At 40.4% G+C, this 18,978-nt stretch overlaps 1 protein-coding gene across 8 annotated transcripts in view; it reads left to right on the top strand.

The window, feature by feature from the left end:
- GPCPD1 (glycerophosphocholine phosphodiesterase 1) overlaps positions 1-18,978 on the top strand; it is a 36,880-nt gene that overhangs the window by 3,131 nt on the left and 14,771 nt on the right. For 4 of the 8 annotated variants that reach the window (XM_060272399.2, XM_060272401.2, XM_088665561.1 and 1 more), the window contains exons 2-11: positions 2,784-2,857; positions 4,222-4,318; positions 5,152-5,236; positions 10,431-10,506; positions 13,019-13,057; positions 15,022-15,145; positions 15,618-15,861; positions 17,939-18,101; positions 18,422-18,554; positions 18,828-18,882. In XM_060272399.2, the coding sequence (XP_060128382.1) occupies positions 2,809-2,857; positions 4,222-4,318; positions 5,152-5,236; positions 10,431-10,506; positions 13,019-13,057; positions 15,022-15,145; positions 15,618-15,861; positions 17,939-18,101; positions 18,422-18,554; positions 18,828-18,882 (1,065 nt within the window). In that variant the 5' untranslated portion in view covers positions 2,784-2,808. The remainder of the gene's footprint in view (positions 1-2,783; positions 2,858-4,221; positions 4,319-5,151; positions 5,237-10,430; positions 10,507-13,018; positions 13,058-15,021; positions 15,146-15,617; positions 15,862-17,938; positions 18,102-18,421; positions 18,555-18,827; positions 18,883-18,978) is intronic. The other 4 variants (XM_088665564.1, XM_060272400.2, XM_088665562.1 and 1 more) reach the window with 1 other exon arrangement.

The following is an 18,978-nucleotide window of genomic DNA, read 5'->3' as shown; positions in this document are numbered from 1 at the left end:
AGGACTAATATCTGAAGCAGATTTGGGTTATTTGGCATGATGGTGGTGGAGAGGAAGGTGAAGTCTCGTTGGTGAGTAAAGTTCTGTTCTGCTCATATGCCACTGGATTTCACCCTTAGTTAATACTTTTCTGGCTTAAGATATGTATTCCTCAAAGCATATCCCTTTTGTTGTTGTTGTAGAATATAATTCAGCACCTCAATTTTATAGGGCTATATCTGAAAGAAACAAATGCTTCATTTCAGTTTATCAGTAGCATTCTGCATTGATACCATGCAATTCTCCCTCCTGAACTTGAGTAGGCTGTGGTGCTGCAATGCAGCATCAGAACCATAAATACTCTGGTTGATTTATTTTTCTATGTGAAGAAGTTGTCTTGTCAACACTTTGAGCTATCAGTTGAGAAATAACTTGGATGCTGCTGTTACAAATCCTGCAGAGAACACAGATCCTTTGACCGACGTCATGGAAATTATGCAGTTCCACCAATGGATATTAGTTCTACTTTAAAGAAAATGGGTAGTAGTCAGTGCAGTTCTACTCAGAGTAGATCCATTGAAATCAGTGGTCATGGATAAATTGGGTTCATTAATTTCATTGGGTTTATTCTTACCAGGTCTACAACCTAATGTTACGACACAGCTGCATTAAAAAAAAACCATGCAAGAAACATAATTTTAATCGATTTCATCCCCCCTCCTTATTGCACAAAGCCAGTTCTGCATTTTGTTATGTTTCTGTCCAAAGCGGAACTGCTGAGCACATGGGCTTATAATTGTACTGTATGGGCATTTTAGAACCGTGGTGTGTGTGTGCGTGTGCGCACGCATGCTGCCGTTCTTTCACTATTTGATTTTAAGCTTCATGTTTTGTTTTTAAGAAAAAGTCAGCTACTCAGACGTTTTCTCCTCAAGATCAAGTTATAAAACATTTTAATAAGAATGGAAAGTGATGTTTTGAAGTCTCCCCAGGCCAGCTGCTTCTTCCTCTCTCTTCATCAGATGCAGCAGCTGTGGCTTCTCCTTCCTTAATAACTCTCCCTAGAGACTCCTACCACTGTTCTCTGCTACACAAAGTTTGTGTGGATAGTTGTAGTGCAGCTTGATTGATGTCCACAGAGAGCACATGATCTGAAAGAATATTACTTCTTCAGGATGTTTCCAAAGGCACGTGTGACTGCAAAATGAATCTCCATGCATCTCCACAGAACATACACAAAAGCCAGAAAAGCACCCTCCTTGCTTTCACTGGAGGGTTTCATAGTCCTGATATTTACAGCAAAGTACCAAAACAAACAAACAAAAAATTTGCTGACCCCCAATAAATAGCAACAAGCAGAAAAATTGTACACATACCTAAATGTGTAGTTTGACCACTTTGGTGCCTGAACTACAAACTCAACCTAGCTTATCTCACAGAGCTGTTGTAATGCTAAAAGTAGGAAGGGGAAGGCAATCCACACAGTCTGGAGCTCCTGAGAAGAAAATCAAGATACAAATATACAAAACATATATGCACTCAAAACATGTTGCCTGCCTTGATTTTAAAGAATATTTGCATTAAAATACATAGGAAATTTAACCGCAAGGTCAATTGTTTTATGGATGTAGTATAAATAACAGCTCAGTGATGACAAGCAGACCAGTAGTGGTTGCCTGGGGTGACATGGAAAATCGGTGGGGATGGGGGTGCTATAATATATATATATATTCTCATTAGAAGGAAACATCATTTATTTCAAGGGAGGTACTTCTGAGTAAAACATACCAAAACCAGCCAGTTGTGTTTTATTCACTCCTAAGAGTAAATAAAGTAATGTTTGCTCCAGGAAAGTGTTTTAACAAACATACCCCAGTACCTTCCTGCATCCAGCTTCTCCTGCTTTTTCTGTTGCTCTGGGAGACCTGCCCCCCCTCTTTGGTGGGGATGGTCCACATTCCTTCCTCTGGTGGCTTAGCAACAGTGATTAAGTGTCCTTAGCAACGGTGCTGCCTGTTGAGTTGCAGAAGCATTAGAGCTGCCTTCATGTTTTGCTCTCTAACTTCCTTCAGAAATGTCCAGCTGAGTGGCTTTTTAGAAAAAGAAAAAGAAAACAAGAATCTGGGGTCTCTGCTGGTCTTGCCCCCCCTCCAATCTAACCTCTTCTACCCATCTGTCAGCAGGCCCTGCTCAGTACTGCCTCTCATTTCCAGCTCCTAATCTCTGGAAATTCTGATTCAGTATCAGAATTGTCCCCAGACATGGGTGGGAATGAACAAACTGAAATTTAATCCACACATGGCAGAGTTTCCGTTGATTGTAAGCAACCTTACAAGTATTTTTTTATCTTTAAAGTCTGGATATAAATCAGGTGGGGAAACTGATGCCTGGGGACCAAATGTGTCCCTTTAGGCCTCTGCCTGGCTCTCATAATTTTCCTCAGGCCATACGCCTCACTGGCCTTTCTTCACATCTTGAATGTTTTTGCCTGGCTTGAATGTGTCCCTGAACTCTGATACTGTAATTTCTCTTGGTTGTCTGCATGGAAGATGGGGAAGGATATGTGAGTGTGTGTGGAAACTAGCCTACTGTGCAAAGGTAAAATTTGCATTCTTTGCTCAAATTGCCTCTGGCCCCACCTTCTGCTGGCATGTGGCCCTTGGAAGATTCTCCAGAAGGGAATGTGGCCCTCAGGGTTGTTCCCCACCCCAGTATAACTGGGGTTTTTTAAGGTATACTATTGAGATGTATACAGAAATGACCTGCTCCTAAACTAGTGCTTTTTTTGCCCCCTTCCTCAACAGCAGCCGTTGAACATCAGTCACAAGCATGTCACCTTGCCGCGTTACCTTTGAAGTAAGAGGAATACCCCTACCAGGTACAAAACACTTGTAATAAGCTTTGACTTTCTGACATGCAAGCATATGCATGCATGCTCATGTCCCTTGTAAACTTTGGCACCATTGTTTTTCCCAACCCACTTGTATTCCGTTCCTCTTTAGATATAAGTTTTGAGTAGCCTACATACTTGGTCCTCTTCACACAGCTTCCTAGGTCTGTGTCTTCCCTCTTTTTACTCTCTTTGTATCTCCACCCTCCACTGCTGAGCTCAGCTCATTCCTAGAATAGGGTGAGAAGTTTTTCTGCCAACAAAGCTGCATTGATCTCATAACAACTGTACCGTCCAAGTCACCTTCTCAATCCTTTTACCTTGCCAGGTGACATGTTCAGAAATATTACATAATGGCCCAAGCTCAGCAGGCAGCAGACAAGTTATTGATGTCTCAGATAACAGTCAATTGACTGTTTTTAGCTTAGTACGCATGACCTGTATAAATGCTTACAAGACTTATTTAGTGTAAGAATGTGTTGCACAAGTGTTCCTACAAGGCTGACCAGCAGCTTGTACACAGCTTTGGGATATCATTTCACCTCTCTTCACCCCCTCCCCCTCCCCCTGGTGGATCCATATAGTGCTATGTGTGTATCAAGTAGTGCTGGGAATGGTATTTCACTGCAGTGAATAAATGCTTAGGTTGCCACTTTCCAGGCTCACAGTACGTACAAATTATCTGTTTCCTTTTCTTCAGTCCTCGCTTTGTTACTACAGAACAGCCTGCTTTAGTGAACCAATGGTAACTAATTAGCACCCCCCCTCCCAAATAAGCGTTTAAAAGTTATCTCCTAACAGATTGATACATGTGCAAGGTCTGTTCCCAGAGGGCTTTAGCACCCCTTTGTTGGGATTTCTGAGTGAGAGAAAGACTGAGAGTTGAATGCAAAAAAGTAATTATGTGGATGGAACAACTTCCATTTGTACAAGAGATCTATCCCTCACTCTTCTGCTGCCCATGTCCCTTCAAATCTCTTCCAGGGGATTAGGAGAACCCCTGGAGCAGATGGGGGCATGGCAGGAGGAGAGTGAGCAGAAGTTCCACCCATGGTAACTTCATGAGATGCAACTCTTAGAGAGACCCCCCCCTTTTAGGTCTGCTTTGCCTTATGGTGTGCTTGGACAGGCACATAAATTCCTCCTGCTGCTTGTTTAGTTCTACAATTTTCAGATAGTGTTTTGAATATTCTTAAAAGAAAAGCAGTTTGGAAGTTAAATAATTTTGAGTCTGCGCCTGTTCTTAGTGTGGGCCTGATACGTTACATAATTTCGGCAAAAGTGTATTGTGAAAACTCTTAAATGTTCAGAAGCTTTATTGTATGCTTTCTAGTATATATTTCTTTTTCTAGGAGAAGTTTTGGCAATATGTGGCAGTTGCAATTCTCTGGGAAGTTGGGATCCCCAATCTGCAGTAATCCTACAGCCGGAGGAGGAGGCTGGTGATGTGTAAGTTTCTTTCAGTAGCACATTTTGAAATACACAACCATGCATGCAGGCTGGCTTGACGCCAATTATACAGTTCAAGTGCTACTTACTGTTCTTTACCTCAACTTCTGAGCACCTCATTCTAGAAGACAAATGACACTTGAGGTGGATTATCCCTTCTGGCTTGGTTTGTACTTCAACCCTGCATAAGCACTTGAATTGCTCACATTTGTTTCAAGCGTGCCTGTAAAAAAGTACTTTCACCCACGTAACACATTAACTACAGTGTCCATCACCCCAGTAGCATGACCACTGGTCAAAGATAATGAGGGGTGTAGTCCATTGGCTACCCCTGCATACCTTCATCAAATGTCACCTTTTCCCCAGGCCCTTCCATTGTGGTTCAGAAAGCTGCACAGTGAGCTCTTTGCATGCAGTAGGCATCTTGTTCATTTTCTTTACCCCAGCAGTTTCCTCTTGCCTCTCGATAAGAGACAAATCTGATGTTGCTTTATGGTCCCTAAGTTCAAATTTTTAATACTATCATAGTGGTGGTTGCACTTGGGGAGGGGGGATTCTGCTTTTCTCAAATATATCTGAGAACTCAGCCCTTATTGGATCACTGTGCTATGAATGAGCACCACTCCTTTTCCATGTGGAGCGAATTGCATGCATGCTTTTAAAATACATAGTGTCACAGCAGAAATGGCCCTTTGAAATAACATGGAAGAATATGTCAGACACCTTGTATTCCGAGGGGTGTGTGCGCACACAGGGATTTTTAAAGTAAGTGTCATTGTTGTACAGCCATCCTATATCTTTTCTAAAATGTTTTCAAAAACACTTTTCTGCAGTCTGCTATGGAGAACTACCGTTCAACTTCCTAGGGGAGATGATATTGAATATCGATACTTTCAAGGGACCTTTTTAGAACCCCTGGTACGTATGCCTCAATAAGCACCAATATAACTTGTTGACTCACTCTTAAGGATAAATTCCCAGTGGTATGGCATTTGGAAATAGCCCACAGTATAGTAGGCTGTTGGAATCATTTTGAATTCAATTCTCCTGTTTTTAACTTCAGTAAAAGCTTCTTACCCAGAAAGCAGTTGTGTATGAGACCATGAATTTTCTGTGTCGAGAGGTTGCCTGCATATAACCTTCTGCACAGTATTTGCAAACCACAGCTAGTCACTGCTTCCCAGCTTGTGTGCTGATCAAAATACGTATGTAAACTGATGCATGCCGCAATCTGCAAGTCTCGTGCTTTTCGTGCCCAAGTGCTTTCTATGTAAGAAAGATGTAGAACGTGAAGCATATCAAGCTTAACTGGTGCATTCCAAAACATTTCTTGTTGCTTGTAACCTGTATTTAAAGAGTTTTAAACATGGCACAAGCATTTAACATATTAGCAATGTAAGTCCAGCAGTAGAAAGTAGCTAGATTTTGCCTAAGTAGTTTTGCAGCACACACTAGAAATCAGTGAAGGCCTGTGGACTCATAAGCCAGAGCCCTTGCCAAAGTTAGATTTTATCCCTTTCTGCCCACACCCTTTTAAATATTGTCAAATGTCTAAAGTATGGAAGAGAATTCAACTACAACATAGTGGTTTTTTTTTTAAGAAAAAAAATCTGAAGTAAATCAAGTTCCCTTGTAATACATGCAAACTTCACAGAATGTATTTGGTGAGTTTGTTTCCTTTTAAGTAGGTGCTCTGTATTGTGCACACTGTAAGTTCCGTGTGATGCAGAGTCTTCTGTGGTAAGTATGAATTTTATGGAATAGCAGAGTAGAGACATATGGAAAGAGGCCATATTGATGGACACTGTGAGCCTCGATATTGGCAAAAGCGTGCATTTTTATTGTGGGGTGGTTATTCTATCATAAAGAATGTATTGTTCCCATGTGAGGATATAATACGGTGAAGCTGAAAGCAGGAGCAATACTAAGAACACAAAGTAGAATGTGGCGACTGACTAACATAAGTTAAGTGTAACATTAAATGCTCCTGTATATTGCATTAATAATCATAGGTCAGTGCCTTCATTAAATGGCTCTTCCTATTGCATTTTTCCCATTTCTAGTCATTTCACTTAGCCCTGATTGGTTTTAATGACTGGAATGTATTGTAGTCCTTATTATCATTATTTGTTCAATTTATATACCGCCCTTTATCCAAAGATCCCTGGGTGGCGTTCAACATTAAAAATACATTGCAAAACATTAGCATTTTATTATAAGTTGAGAAGCTGCCTACAATTAGACTAAGGCTGAGATAAGAACCAAATGAAGGGGTTTTTATACACAGAAATGTATCAAGTGTCATGAACCAGGAAATAAAACAGACTTTCTGATTGCAGTCTTAATGCTTATAGGGCAAGTTAACAGGTTCACTATTTTTATATAAACTTTTAAACACAAGTGTGGTAAATCTCTGATTTTACCATGATGTTGTGACTAACACCTTAGAAGGTGAATCACAAATTTGTTATTGATAGGAGTGCATTTAGAACACTAAATATATTTTCCCGATTTCTTAGAACATGATAAAAAAAACCTGTCAAGATTGAATATGTAAACCTAAACATAGGCCTGGTTTAAAATTTGAGTAGTCCAAGTGTCATTTTTCTGCTAACATGTATAATGTATGACTCCATCTTACTTTCAAATATATGAGATAATTGACATGGTGCTTCTTTAAATATTATTACTAAGGAGACTGAGTTGTTTTCTGTGACTGCTGTTAAACTTCTCATTAAGTTGTCTTCGACTAATTTAAATCGGGGCAGATAACAGCTACCGGTATGTAGTCAGTTGTTATTATTGGGAATAGTTACAGTTCCCTAACTTCCCAGTTGTAAAAATAGTTCATATTGCTTAGATGAAGTTGGGCAGAAAGCTATCAAGATGATTTCTTGAATCTAGAGCAGTATACGTCAACTTTGTTCCCCAACTCCCTTAGTCCCTCACTACTGGCTAAACAGACGGGATTTGGGGAGGTTTAGTCCAACAACATTGGGGGACACGAGAGTGATCTATCGTAGCTTGAGAGACAGCAGTTCACTCTCACCAGCCCCACTCCTTTGCTTTAGAAATAAAATAACACTAAGAGACCATAGGCAGAGTACAAATAGCTGGCACCTTGTTGGCTCTCTAGGAAGCCCTTTTCCTTTTTATATGACACTTTCCTTAGAAACATTAAGCAAATATTTTTCTATACCCCATCCCATACTTCTGTTGTATTATCTTGATTTATTTGTGCTTGCGGGAAGGGAGATCCTTACGCTTTCTTAGAAAATTACCTGACCCTGGTAACTCAGAAGTTAACTTTCTGTTGTTAATCATCTGTTTCTACAAGTCTCTTACAAAAATCCCACCCACCCACTTTGCTAGCAGCCATAGATACTGACTAGAAAAGATAAGTCTTTCCAGTCTGAAACTGCTTGCACAACTCTTTTCAAATTTTCAAATCAATTTCATTTGGGGTGCATATGCCATCCATTCTGATTTAGCTACTGAATAACACAATGTCCACAAAAGATAATACTGTCTTATAGGTTAAAAGCATATTTCATTTTCAAATGATTTATTTTATTTGGTGCGTGTTGTATGACCATAGATCCAGGTGTACAAACATTTAATTTAATAAACTACATGGGCTTAATGGCTCAAAGACACAAACTAATCTCCCTGTGGAACACCCTCCCATCAGATGTCAAGGAGATAAATAACTATACAACTTTTAGAAGACATCTGAAGCCAGCCCTGTATCAGGAAGTTTTTAAAGTCTGATGTTTTATTATGTTTTTATATGCATTGGAAACCACCCAGAGTGGGTGGGGTATAATAAAATAACAATACTAATAATTGTTATATTTTGAACTTATAAAACCTCAGCAAATGTTGTATGGATGACACTATTGTTCCCAGTGTCTGAAGTGAGAACAAATGGTCTTGGGTCTTTGTGAATTAAGCTGTGCTTTTGATTTTAAAATATATGATTCTTAAATAGATTTTTAATCTGATGGCAATAACTGTAGGTGGAAGCACAATTCAGTGCTTTGTACTTGGAAGGAAGGGCAGAATCCAGTGTTGCGTGAATGGATTTCCACTTGTGCAATGGGATTTCAGCTTCCTCTCCTCCCCCTGCAGTCCCCCTCACACCCTCAGGATCGGCTCTGGAGGGCTTGGGAATCCTCTGGAGCAGATATTGGGGATGTTTGGGACTGCAGGAGGAAGAAGAGTCATTAGAAAGTGTATGTCTGCATGCATGTGAACAGCATTAGATACAACCCTTTGTCTCACTATTTTTAGTGGGGCTTACTCCCTAGATGTGTTTAGAATTGCAGTCTTAGGTTCTGAAATAAATGTTTGCTAATTCAAGTAGATTCTTTAGGAGTACTGTGTTCTGTGAATGCATACACTTGGGTGGGAAGAAGAAAGAGTTCTCAAAACTTAGTAATGTGTACAACTTGTTTACAGTCTATCTGGATTCTGGGCAGTTTCTATTTTTAGGATGATTTTTATGTGTTCTTGGACATTTTAAAAATATGTGTTGAGACATGGACATCTCAAGAAGTTTCATTACTATTTTCAGGGGAACATGGGGCTCATTTTTGATGCCAACTAAGAAATTGCATCATGTGAAAACAAGCACACTGTGATTGGCTTCTGATGCCACACTTAGCCACCCTGTGGGTTACTTTTTGTCAGTGGTGGGGAGCCCTCAGCCTGTGGGCCAGTTCTCCCCATTTGACTCACAAGGCCATTTTGTCCAAACCACGCCCACCTGTACTACATCTAATCATAGATTTGGAGGGGGGGCTGGTAAAGACATGACTCAGCCAAAAGGGGGTTTGCAGATACCCCCAATCAGCTGCAAACCCTCAAAATGGCAAATTTTGAGCACCCAACTCTTGAATAGAAATTTCAGCAGAAAGCAAGCATGATCAAGCTGAAAGACACACATTAATGATTCCCCCCCACCTAGCCCTCTGCCTTGTTCATTTCTGAGTTATACACATTCTCTCTCCCCTTAACCAAAAATATACAAAAAACACACAACAATCCAGGAATGTGTGTGTGTGTGTGTTTAAGCAACTTTATTATTGGCATTCATTTTGAAATTCAGGCCTCTTGTTTTCACTGTGTTCAAGGCAATGAGTTGGATCCAAATAGCTGCTAATGCTCTTCCTCAGACAACTGCACAGGAGTTCATACAGAGCTGTACTACATGGTTTATGATGCAGTTCTTATTCTTGTGAAAACTCTTCTATACAAGCAGGAAATTTTCACATATTTGGCACAGTAGCACAAAGCAGCCCTTCTTTAAACCGAAGACTCCTTCAGCATGTGGAATAGGAGCCTTGGGTCCCCTTTGTTTCCTATGCTGGTTCAGTGGTGGGTGGAGTGTTGTATCTGCATATAAGTGCAGGAGATTTGGGGCTATGGTATGCTGTGCAGACTTTGTGCTCTGGGTCATTCAGTGTCTGATGCACTATAGAAAGCAATAACAATTACTGCCCAAATTACTTAGAATGCGTTTGCAATTCTTTTGTGACTAGCTATACCCATACGGCTGTTCCAGAATTGGCCTGTTAACATGTATGACGATTGCAACTATACTGGAAAACCCTACACTTGTCATACACTTGTCAGAATTTGTCACCGCTTAGGCCAGCTCACATAGCCATCCGGACCTGTAGAGTGGGGTCTGTGCATGGGATTGGATCCATTCGCCTAGATCCTGACTTCCACATGTTCCGTCTAGCCTCCAAGCAGGACTGACACATGCAGGCTCTGTTCAGAACTTAGGCTGAATGCATAGATGAAGGGGAAATGGGAGGATAGACTTAAGGGGCTGCCATTGCAATCCTACCCCCACCCCCACCCCTCTCATATAAGATGGACATGTGATTTGAATAGGGTTTTTTGTCATAGGGTGATGAGATGCATCTTAATGACATCAATGATTATGGTACACATGGTGTGAATTAAATTTAAAGCTTTGTGCTTCAAAGGTGGCATAAGTAAACTACGCTCACAAAGGATTGTAAATGGCATCACTGGTTAAAAGATAAATAAATCAGGATTTAACGAAAATTACTGCAGACATTTAACTTTTAAATTACAGAAAACCGGTGGTCCATGCCAAGTCATAATTCACAAGTGGGAGACTCATCTACCACCACGATCAATAACCCCATTAGGTATGGGCATGAACTGCTTCTCTTTTGAGGCATATGCATAAGATTACTAATATTTTGCAAAACGGTCTAGTGGAGTTGATAATATTTTGTAGGATTAAGATTAAGACCACTGCTACAAAGGCACCATTAAGTGTTTGTGAACAAACTAGTATGGATTTGAAACGTTAATTCTATTTGTGCCTTCCGTTTTTAGGGGTCCACAAATTTTGGCTGTCTGCTGGGGAGGATGAGCTGCCTGTTGATTTCACATTGGGCTTTGGAGGTGTGACATGGATGAGTCCCATTCCTCCTCCCGAGTTCAAAGCTGCATGCAGGGCTCTTGCCAGCTGATGTACAGTACTGCTCTTTGAAGATCCTCTGCATTGAGGCTTGCCATGCTCACTAGACAGAGGAGGAATTTGTGAACCCCCGGAGTCTTCATTAAAAGGAGGAGACAGGACATTTTAAGATGAGCGTTATTGACAATAGTCACTGGGCTTTGAGATTAAGCGTTCATGATTATGGTTTTTTTTGTTCTTTACAGACCATTTCTCTGTGGTGGAAACCATAAATTGACTGTGGCTAACATTAAGTCAGAGTGCCAGTTGTTTTCATAAGAGAGATTATTTTTGCCTTGGAGGTTTTCTGAAACATTATCATAAGCATATTCATGAATACAATAGGACATAATATAAGTACAGTGGAACGTCGGTTTTCGAGCGTCTTGGAAGCCGAACGTTTCGGTTTTCGAACGCCGAAAACCCAAAAGTAAATGCTTCCGTTTTAAAATGCTTTTCGGAAGTCTTAATGGCTTCCGTTGCATTTTTTTTAAAAAAAATTTCCATTGACTTTGCAGGCCGCCTTTTGTGCCTTGGTTGTCAAACGTTTCGGAAGTCGAACAGTCTTCTGGAACAGATTATGTTCGACAGCTGAGGTTCCACTGTACAGGATAAATATTGTAGATATTTTTTGTGCTTATTCGAGATAAACAGTACAAAAGGCAACATGTCTAAACTAATGTTCTTCCTCCCGAATGTGGTTCAATAAGGTGATTGTTGTTACATACTGTCTTCTCTGGAGCATCTGTACCTGAAAAGATTGCAATTGGCTTATTTTGTTTCGTTCATTTTTTTAAAAAAAAATTGAATGGAAATGTGCCCACCTAAATAGCATTATAGTCGTACCTTGGTTTTCGAACAGCTTAGTTCTTGAACTTTTTGGTTCCCGAACACAGCAAAGCCAAAAGTGACTGTTCCGGTTTGCGAACTATTTTTGAAGCCGAATGTCCGACAGGGTGTCCGCGGCTTCCAATTGGCTGCCGGAGCTTCCTGCAGCCAATCAGAAGCCGCACTTTGATTTCCGAACATTTTGGAAGTCAAATGGACTTCCGGAATGGATTCTGCTCAACCTCCAAGGTACGACTGTATTTGAAAGTGAAGTCCATACTCTTCATTTATGGGCTTCAAGTGAATGAACTTGGGTTTTCCTTCTATCTCCAATCCTTTGCATAGTTGCCTAGGAGCAAATCTAACTGAATTTAGGGTGACTTTATTCTGAATAGATGTGCACACCATGACTTAGCTCATTTACAGTGCAATCCTATTGGGAGTGGTGCCTTAGACAACTTAAGACCCAATAACCTCATTAGAGAGAAATTACATTGCTTGAAAACGTTCTGCCGGTGGCTGTTCTCAATTTTTAACTAAGTAGTCCTTCTGACCTTGAAGGAAATTAGTCACACAAAAGTTTGAGGTCCTCACGGGATTATTCCAAACTGATTTTTTTCCCCTGTACGGCCAAAAAAACCACAACTCTTTTGCTGCAGGTGAAAGTTCAGACCTAATATAAATAACACCTGAAAATGAATGGGGGTGAAACTGAGCTTTTGATATTAGATGGTTACACTTCAGCTTTAAACTCTGAATAATTCTGTTTATTGATTAGTTTATTCCATGTCTAAAGCTTTTCAACTTTTACCTTTCTGTAGCATGGATTGAAGGTGAAACTTTGACTATTGTTTCTAGCAAATAAGCATTTTTAATCGTAAACTCAGAAGATTTCTATATGAACTATTGGTTGCTTAGCAGATAGTTTAATGTCTATCACATTAGTAACATAGCATTATCTTTCTAGCATAATAGCAATTAGGATTATATATTGTCAAGATAATGCAATATCCTTTTTCCAGTTTACATAGCTCATTTTGAAGTAAGTACTGTACATCATGCTAAGTTTGCCTGCAGATAATGTTAGCGAGAAAACAAAGCTTCAAGGTATCTTGCAGGTTGCAGTAAACTTGCTGCTGCTTTGTCTTTCTTTTTAAATGTTTTAGTTTATAGCGGTTAATGGTTAAGTGCAAAAGTAGAACCATTACTGAGAAAGTGGTCCTCCACATGCCATCTTGGATGAAAGTCTCATAAAGTTCAATAGGACTTACTCCCAAATAAGTATGTGTAGGATTGTGGCTTAAAGTCGCAATAATTTGTAGCCTGTGAATGTGAACTTCTCTCACTGTTTGACCTTTCATTTTTAGACGATATTTCCGTTGATGACGGGCACTTTGGAATTGTTGGTAAGTAGCACTGTTATTGTACTTGTGTTTTTGTGTAGGAGTTTTGTAAGCTGCCTTGTGTAGGAAGAGTGCCTTCAAATGTGAATTAAAAGCCATTTAAAATGGATGGTAATAAATTTCCTCTCCCTGGTGCACATGTTCAAGGTTGATTTTGGAAACTCAAATGCGATTTGGTGGATTTCCACACAGTGGGAGGGTTTGCCTTTAACAGTAAAGCCAATCTGTTTTGAGCCCCAGCAAAGACTCTGACGTAAGCACTCCTCTCTTTCATTTTGCTAGCAGGAGTCATAAATCAGGTTTCAGTTTTTCTTTTGCTGGTTCCTGGCTTGTTATGTACTAACCAGAAATAGTTCTTTAAAATAAACTTTGGCATATTGAACAAGCCAGTTTCATAACTCACAGTTTGAAGTTGACTTGGTTTGAGTTTATTTTAAGCCACTTTTCCTCTTACAGACATAATGATAAGCCAGGATTTGATGAAAAGCTAAACCACGGGTAGGCAAACTGAGGCCCGGGGGCCAGATCCAGCCCAATCGCCTTCTAAATCCAGCCCACAGATGGTCTGGGAATCTGTGTGTTTTTACATGAGTAGAATGTGTGCTTTTATTTATAATGCATCTCTGGGTTTTTTTGTGGGACATAGGAATTTGTTCATTATTATTTTTTCAAAATATAGTCTGGCCCCCCACAAGGTCTGAGGGACAGTGGACCAGCCGCTGAAAAGGTTTGCTGACTCCTGAGCCAAAATGAATCCTAGTTTATTCCTCCTCCTGGCCTGTGGGGGGGGGCGGAGTGGGGAGTGCACAAGCCCTGGGCTTTTGCAGACTTACTTCTGCTCATCCATGTATAGCACTCATCCATAGTTTTAGGAACATGTAATCATAGCGAAAATGTGCATGCCGGCAGACCATTTATTGTTATTAGGGTCATTCCAGTATGTCTGCTTGGGTCTGTGTTGTCTATGCCTCAAACTTTTTCTTTTTAATTTTTTTTAAAAAATAATCTTTATTAAGATGAAAACATAAAATACATACAAATTATTCCAACACTATATACACAAATTTGACTAAACCATTACCATCTTATGATACAATAATGTCTTTAAAAATGAAAGTTCTTATCTTTAAACTAAATCAAATCAAATCAAATAATTAATACATCTCTCCTTTTTGATACTTCCACTTATCTGCACCTCGGTCTTCATAATTACTTTTCCTACTGCTCCTTTCAATGCTCTGCATATTCTATATTTTCAGTTTTAATAATCCGAATTTCTTGATTTCAAATTTTTCAATTATCAATTTTTTATTTTCAGTGCCGGTCATTAGAAATGAATCCAAGATTTTATTGTGGGGCATTGTTGCTTCATATACTTTCCGAATTTTACCCAATTTTGTTCGAATTTTTGTTTGTTACCTCCTCTTATTATATTCGTCAATCTTGCCAAATCTAGGAATCCAAATAGTTTTCCTTGCCATTCATTCAACTTCGGTACCTCCTCCTTTTTCCAATACTTCGCTATCAATATGCGTGCCGCTGCTGTGGCATACATAATTATTATTTGATCTTGTTTTTGGATTTGCCTCAAACTTTTGTACCTATACTACTGGGGCTAGTTTCAACAGCAGCAACTACAGTGGTACCTCGACTTATGAAGACGATCCGTTCCGCGGCCGTCTTCGTAAGTCGAGGTTTTTGGTTCTCGAAGTGCTGTTTCGGCGCAGAATGCGCATGCCAGGCGCATGTGGAGAAAGCACTTCCGGGGGTTGTCGACTTCAGAAGTCGAAACCTTCGGAAGTCGAAGCGTTCGGTTGTCAAGGTATGACTGTAGCTTGTGATGGCACATCTCTTTTGGAAATTGGGATATTGGACAGTAGTGCTTTAGTGACAAGTTTAAGAAGTCTTTTTGGTGACATTCTGGAATGTAGCAAAATCATTTTGTAATTATTTTTTTCCTTTGTCAGATGATGTGGAAAGTGTTGATTCCGGTTGGCTGACATGTCAGACAGAAATAAGACTACGCCTGCATTTTTCTGAAAAGCCTCCTGTATCTATAACTAAGAGAAAATTTAAAAAATCCAGGTTTAGGTATGATCATGCTAATCAAAGTTCTCCATTTCTTATTGAAACTAAATCCCATCTTTAGCATATGAATTCTACTGGATTATCCATCTATATTGGCATAGTGAAAAAGCTGAGCTCCTTTCCCAGTCCGTTTTCTAAAGTCAGAAACTCCTTTCCCCACACACATCTTCTGGCTTATATAATCAGCATTGAGTTTCTTCACTGCCATTGCTTTTGGGAAACTAAAAATAAAAATCTGTACAGTTTATAGTACATATGAAGCCTCCTTTTAGGAATTTCTTCCTTCATCCCCACCCACAAGACACTCAAATTATTATTACGCTGGAGTCCGTAAGTAGAAAAATAGTGCTGTATTTATCATGCCTTGAATTCATTGTGTTACCAAAAGCATAATGCATTATTCTGTGTCTAGTGATGTCACTGAATATTTGTTACATAATGTGACATCAGATTTTGCTTTCTCCTTACTGCTTAGGGTGAAGCTCACCCTTGAAGGCTTGGAGGAGGAGGGTGAAGATGAAGAGGATGATAGACTGGCACCTACAATTCAACAAAAAATGTCAAACACACTGGAGATCTCACTAATAAGTGACACTGAGTTCAAATCTCGTCATTCCCAGCCAGAATGTGGTTATGGTCTGCAGCCTGATAGATGGACAGAATATTCTATTCAGACCATGGAACCGGACAATTTGGAATTAATCTTTGACTTTTTTGAGGTGAGGGCTTAGCTATTTGTTTGATATTGGTGGCCAGAAGGCCTTTTTATACCTTTATCCTATCGGTACAATTTATAGATTGGAAAATGGAAGGCAGGGAAGAACCTCACAGAATGGGGAATGTTTTAGACCTCTTGGCATCAAACGTATTGGGCTTGTGCAATTCATCCTCTACTATATTATTCTACTGATTATCTGAGGACTTATGAAACCGACCAGGTTGCATCCAGTGACTGCATGAGCAAAACTAGGCTCATACAATCAATTCTCCAGGTGCCGGGGCTTCTGAACCCTGTGGGCTGCCCCCCTGTCCCCCCCCCCCAGTTTTGGCCCATTTCCCACTCCCGTTGCAACTTCATACAGCATAGCTTACAGTGTTCAGTAGCCCCTGATGCCTTGGAGAAGATCTTTTTTTATGTGGGGGATATGAAGTGCCTTCTGTTTGTGGAAACATAGGGTCATGAATGCAACCCAGGAATTGGGGGGGGGCACAGAGATCAAGGCAGTGGTACCAGTGTTCAAAATAAATGATTTATTTCATCTATTCACACATGCTCTGCAGGGATATAGTTGCTCTGTCTGCCAGCTTAGTAGCACAAGAGACGTAAGCAGTGGAGCAATCATGGAAGCTTCACACAGCTTCTTGGGGTGCTGCAGAGGTGTTCACCCCAAAGTGTCTCGGCCCCAAAGGTTGGCGGTTTGAATCTGTACAACGGGGTGAGCTCCCGTTGCTCTGTCCCAGCTCCTGCCTACCTTGCAGTTTGAAAGCACTCCAGTGCAAGTAGATAAATAGGGAAGGTAAACAGCGTTTCTGTGTGCTCTGGTTTCCGTCAGTGTTCCGTTGCGGCAGAAGTGGTTTAGTCCTGCTGGCCACATGACCTGGAAAACTGTCTGTGGACAAACGCCAGCTCCCTCGGCCTGAAAGCAAGATGAGCGCCGCAACCCCATAGTCGCCTTTGACTAGACTTAACTGTAGAACAAGTGCGCTGATGTGTTAATAATTGCAGTCATCCTTTAAATTGCAAGGACTCTGCTCAGTATGTCATAAATAATTACAATTGCAGAAGCCAGTGCTAAGATTCCCACTAGTGCAACAGGAATCCCCACTTCTCATCCCCCATAGCCATCCTCAGATCAACTCTGGCAGGGTTAGGGAGCTCCCAGAACTGATTTAGGGGGCATGTAGGAGGAACAGGAGGTGAGAAGGTTCTGCAACACAAGGAAAATCCTTGCACTGACAGAATCTGAGCCTTGGGACAACAATGAATGCAACTCTTCATCTCTGCTGTTATCAGGGTGCCTCCAGGCAAAAAGAGCGCAACTGTCTTGAAATGTGTCATTTCATCTTCCAAGTCAGGTATCTTCCACCTTTTCAGACCTAGGACCCACTTTTAACCCAAACAAGCATTTGGGGACCCATTTCCTAATCTTTTGCCATATATTTGCATGGTGGTCATGACCTATCAGTTGAAGACCAGTGTCCCGAGTAATAGTGTTTTGTTTGTTTTGTTTTATAGCCATCAGGAACCTGTTTTTACTCTTTGGCAACCTTGCAGAGCTCACGTTCCAAGTATCCACTCACTGTTTTCATTCACACAATTTAGCCTTCTCAGTCGTAATGTAACTGTAAAAGAGTACATCTGAATACATGAGTAAATTCTCAAAATCTTCAAACTCATTTTGCAAAACAATATCCGATGTAACGGTGCTTGACTGTAGGCTGCAACACACTGAATGCTGCCAAGTTCTGCATCCTCACATTTCCAGGAGTTTAAAAGAAGTGCCAAGCACAGCAATACAGTGGTACCTCTAGTTACGGACTTGATCCATTCCGGGGTGCTGTTCACCCCCCTGAAAAGTCTGTAACTAGAGCACCGCTTCTGCGTACGCGTGCGGCACAATAGAGCGCTTCTGCATACATGCAAAGTGTGCAGAACGCTTCTGCACACATGGCGAACCCCAGAAGTATACACTTCAGAGTTTGCCACGTTCGCAAGCCGAAAAGACGCAACATGAACCTAACGTAACATGAGGTATGACTGTAAAGTTAAATATGTAAACATTGTTGTGTTTTTAGGAAGACCTTAGTGAAGCAGTGATTCAAGGAGACGCACTTCCAGGGCACGTGGGCTCTGCGTGTCTGTTATCCTCCACTCTTGCAGAATCGGGAAAGAGCTGTGGCATTCTCACTCTTCCTATTATGAGCAGACTTTCACGAAAAACAATTGGAAAAGTTAGAGGTATGCTTAATATAGTGGTAATGCAAGCATGGGTCTTAAGCTAAATACATTTCCCCTTTTTGCTTTCAGAAATTTTTAGTCTAGGGACTTTCAGAAAAACTGGTGCTTTCAACCAGAACTAGTAGTTTATGTCAGGGACCTAGTGAAATGATAATAAGGAATATATTCAAAATGTACCTTTTGGTTCTCCATTAGGTACTTTTACCATATCCCAGTAAATCTTAAGTGATGTTTCTCTGAACCTAGTGAAGAGAGAAAAGATTTCATTGGATAAAAGTAAAGAATTTGACCACCAAGTGACATTCGCTTTCTCTTTTTAGTCGACTACATAATTATTAAACCAATTCAAGGGTACTACTGTGATGTGAAAGCCTCATATGCCAAATACTGGCGTGACAGAACAGGGTTAGATGTTGGACACAGGGGCGCAGGAAACTCTACAACCACCACCAAGTAAGTTTGCATAATTGAATTTGGAGTTTTAATTTTAGTGGTTCCCCTAATTTGAATCCTGTGAATCTCTAGCAGATTTCAGCTCAGGGAAGGAGGTTTTCTTCTTCCTTGGGACAGCCCTGGTGGATCAAGGTTGCAAAGCGCTGCATGTACAATGAAAACTCAAATTAAGAAGCTCATTGCCTATAAAATTGCTTGCCTATGATTTGTGAATTTTATTTTTTTTTCAACATCAAAAATAAGTGAAACTTTTTTCCTTTTTCCTCCTCCCAGGCTTGCTAAACTTCGAGAAAATACCATTGCTTCTTTGAAAAATGCTGCTAGACATGTATGTGTGTGGTGATTTTACCTTGATTCCTTTTTTTTTTGCATGTTAACACATATGGCTGTCTATTATCAATGAGCAAAAACTAAACCTTGTAGA

Source organism: Zootoca vivipara, chromosome 3 (genome assembly GCF_965207765.1).
Source record: "Zootoca vivipara chromosome 3, rZooViv2.hap1.1, whole genome shotgun sequence".
Lineage (NCBI taxonomy): Eukaryota > Metazoa > Chordata > Lepidosauria > Squamata > Lacertidae > Zootoca > Zootoca vivipara.
Note: the sequence above shows the minus strand (reverse complement) of the source record. Positions and strands in the feature narration are given on the sequence as shown.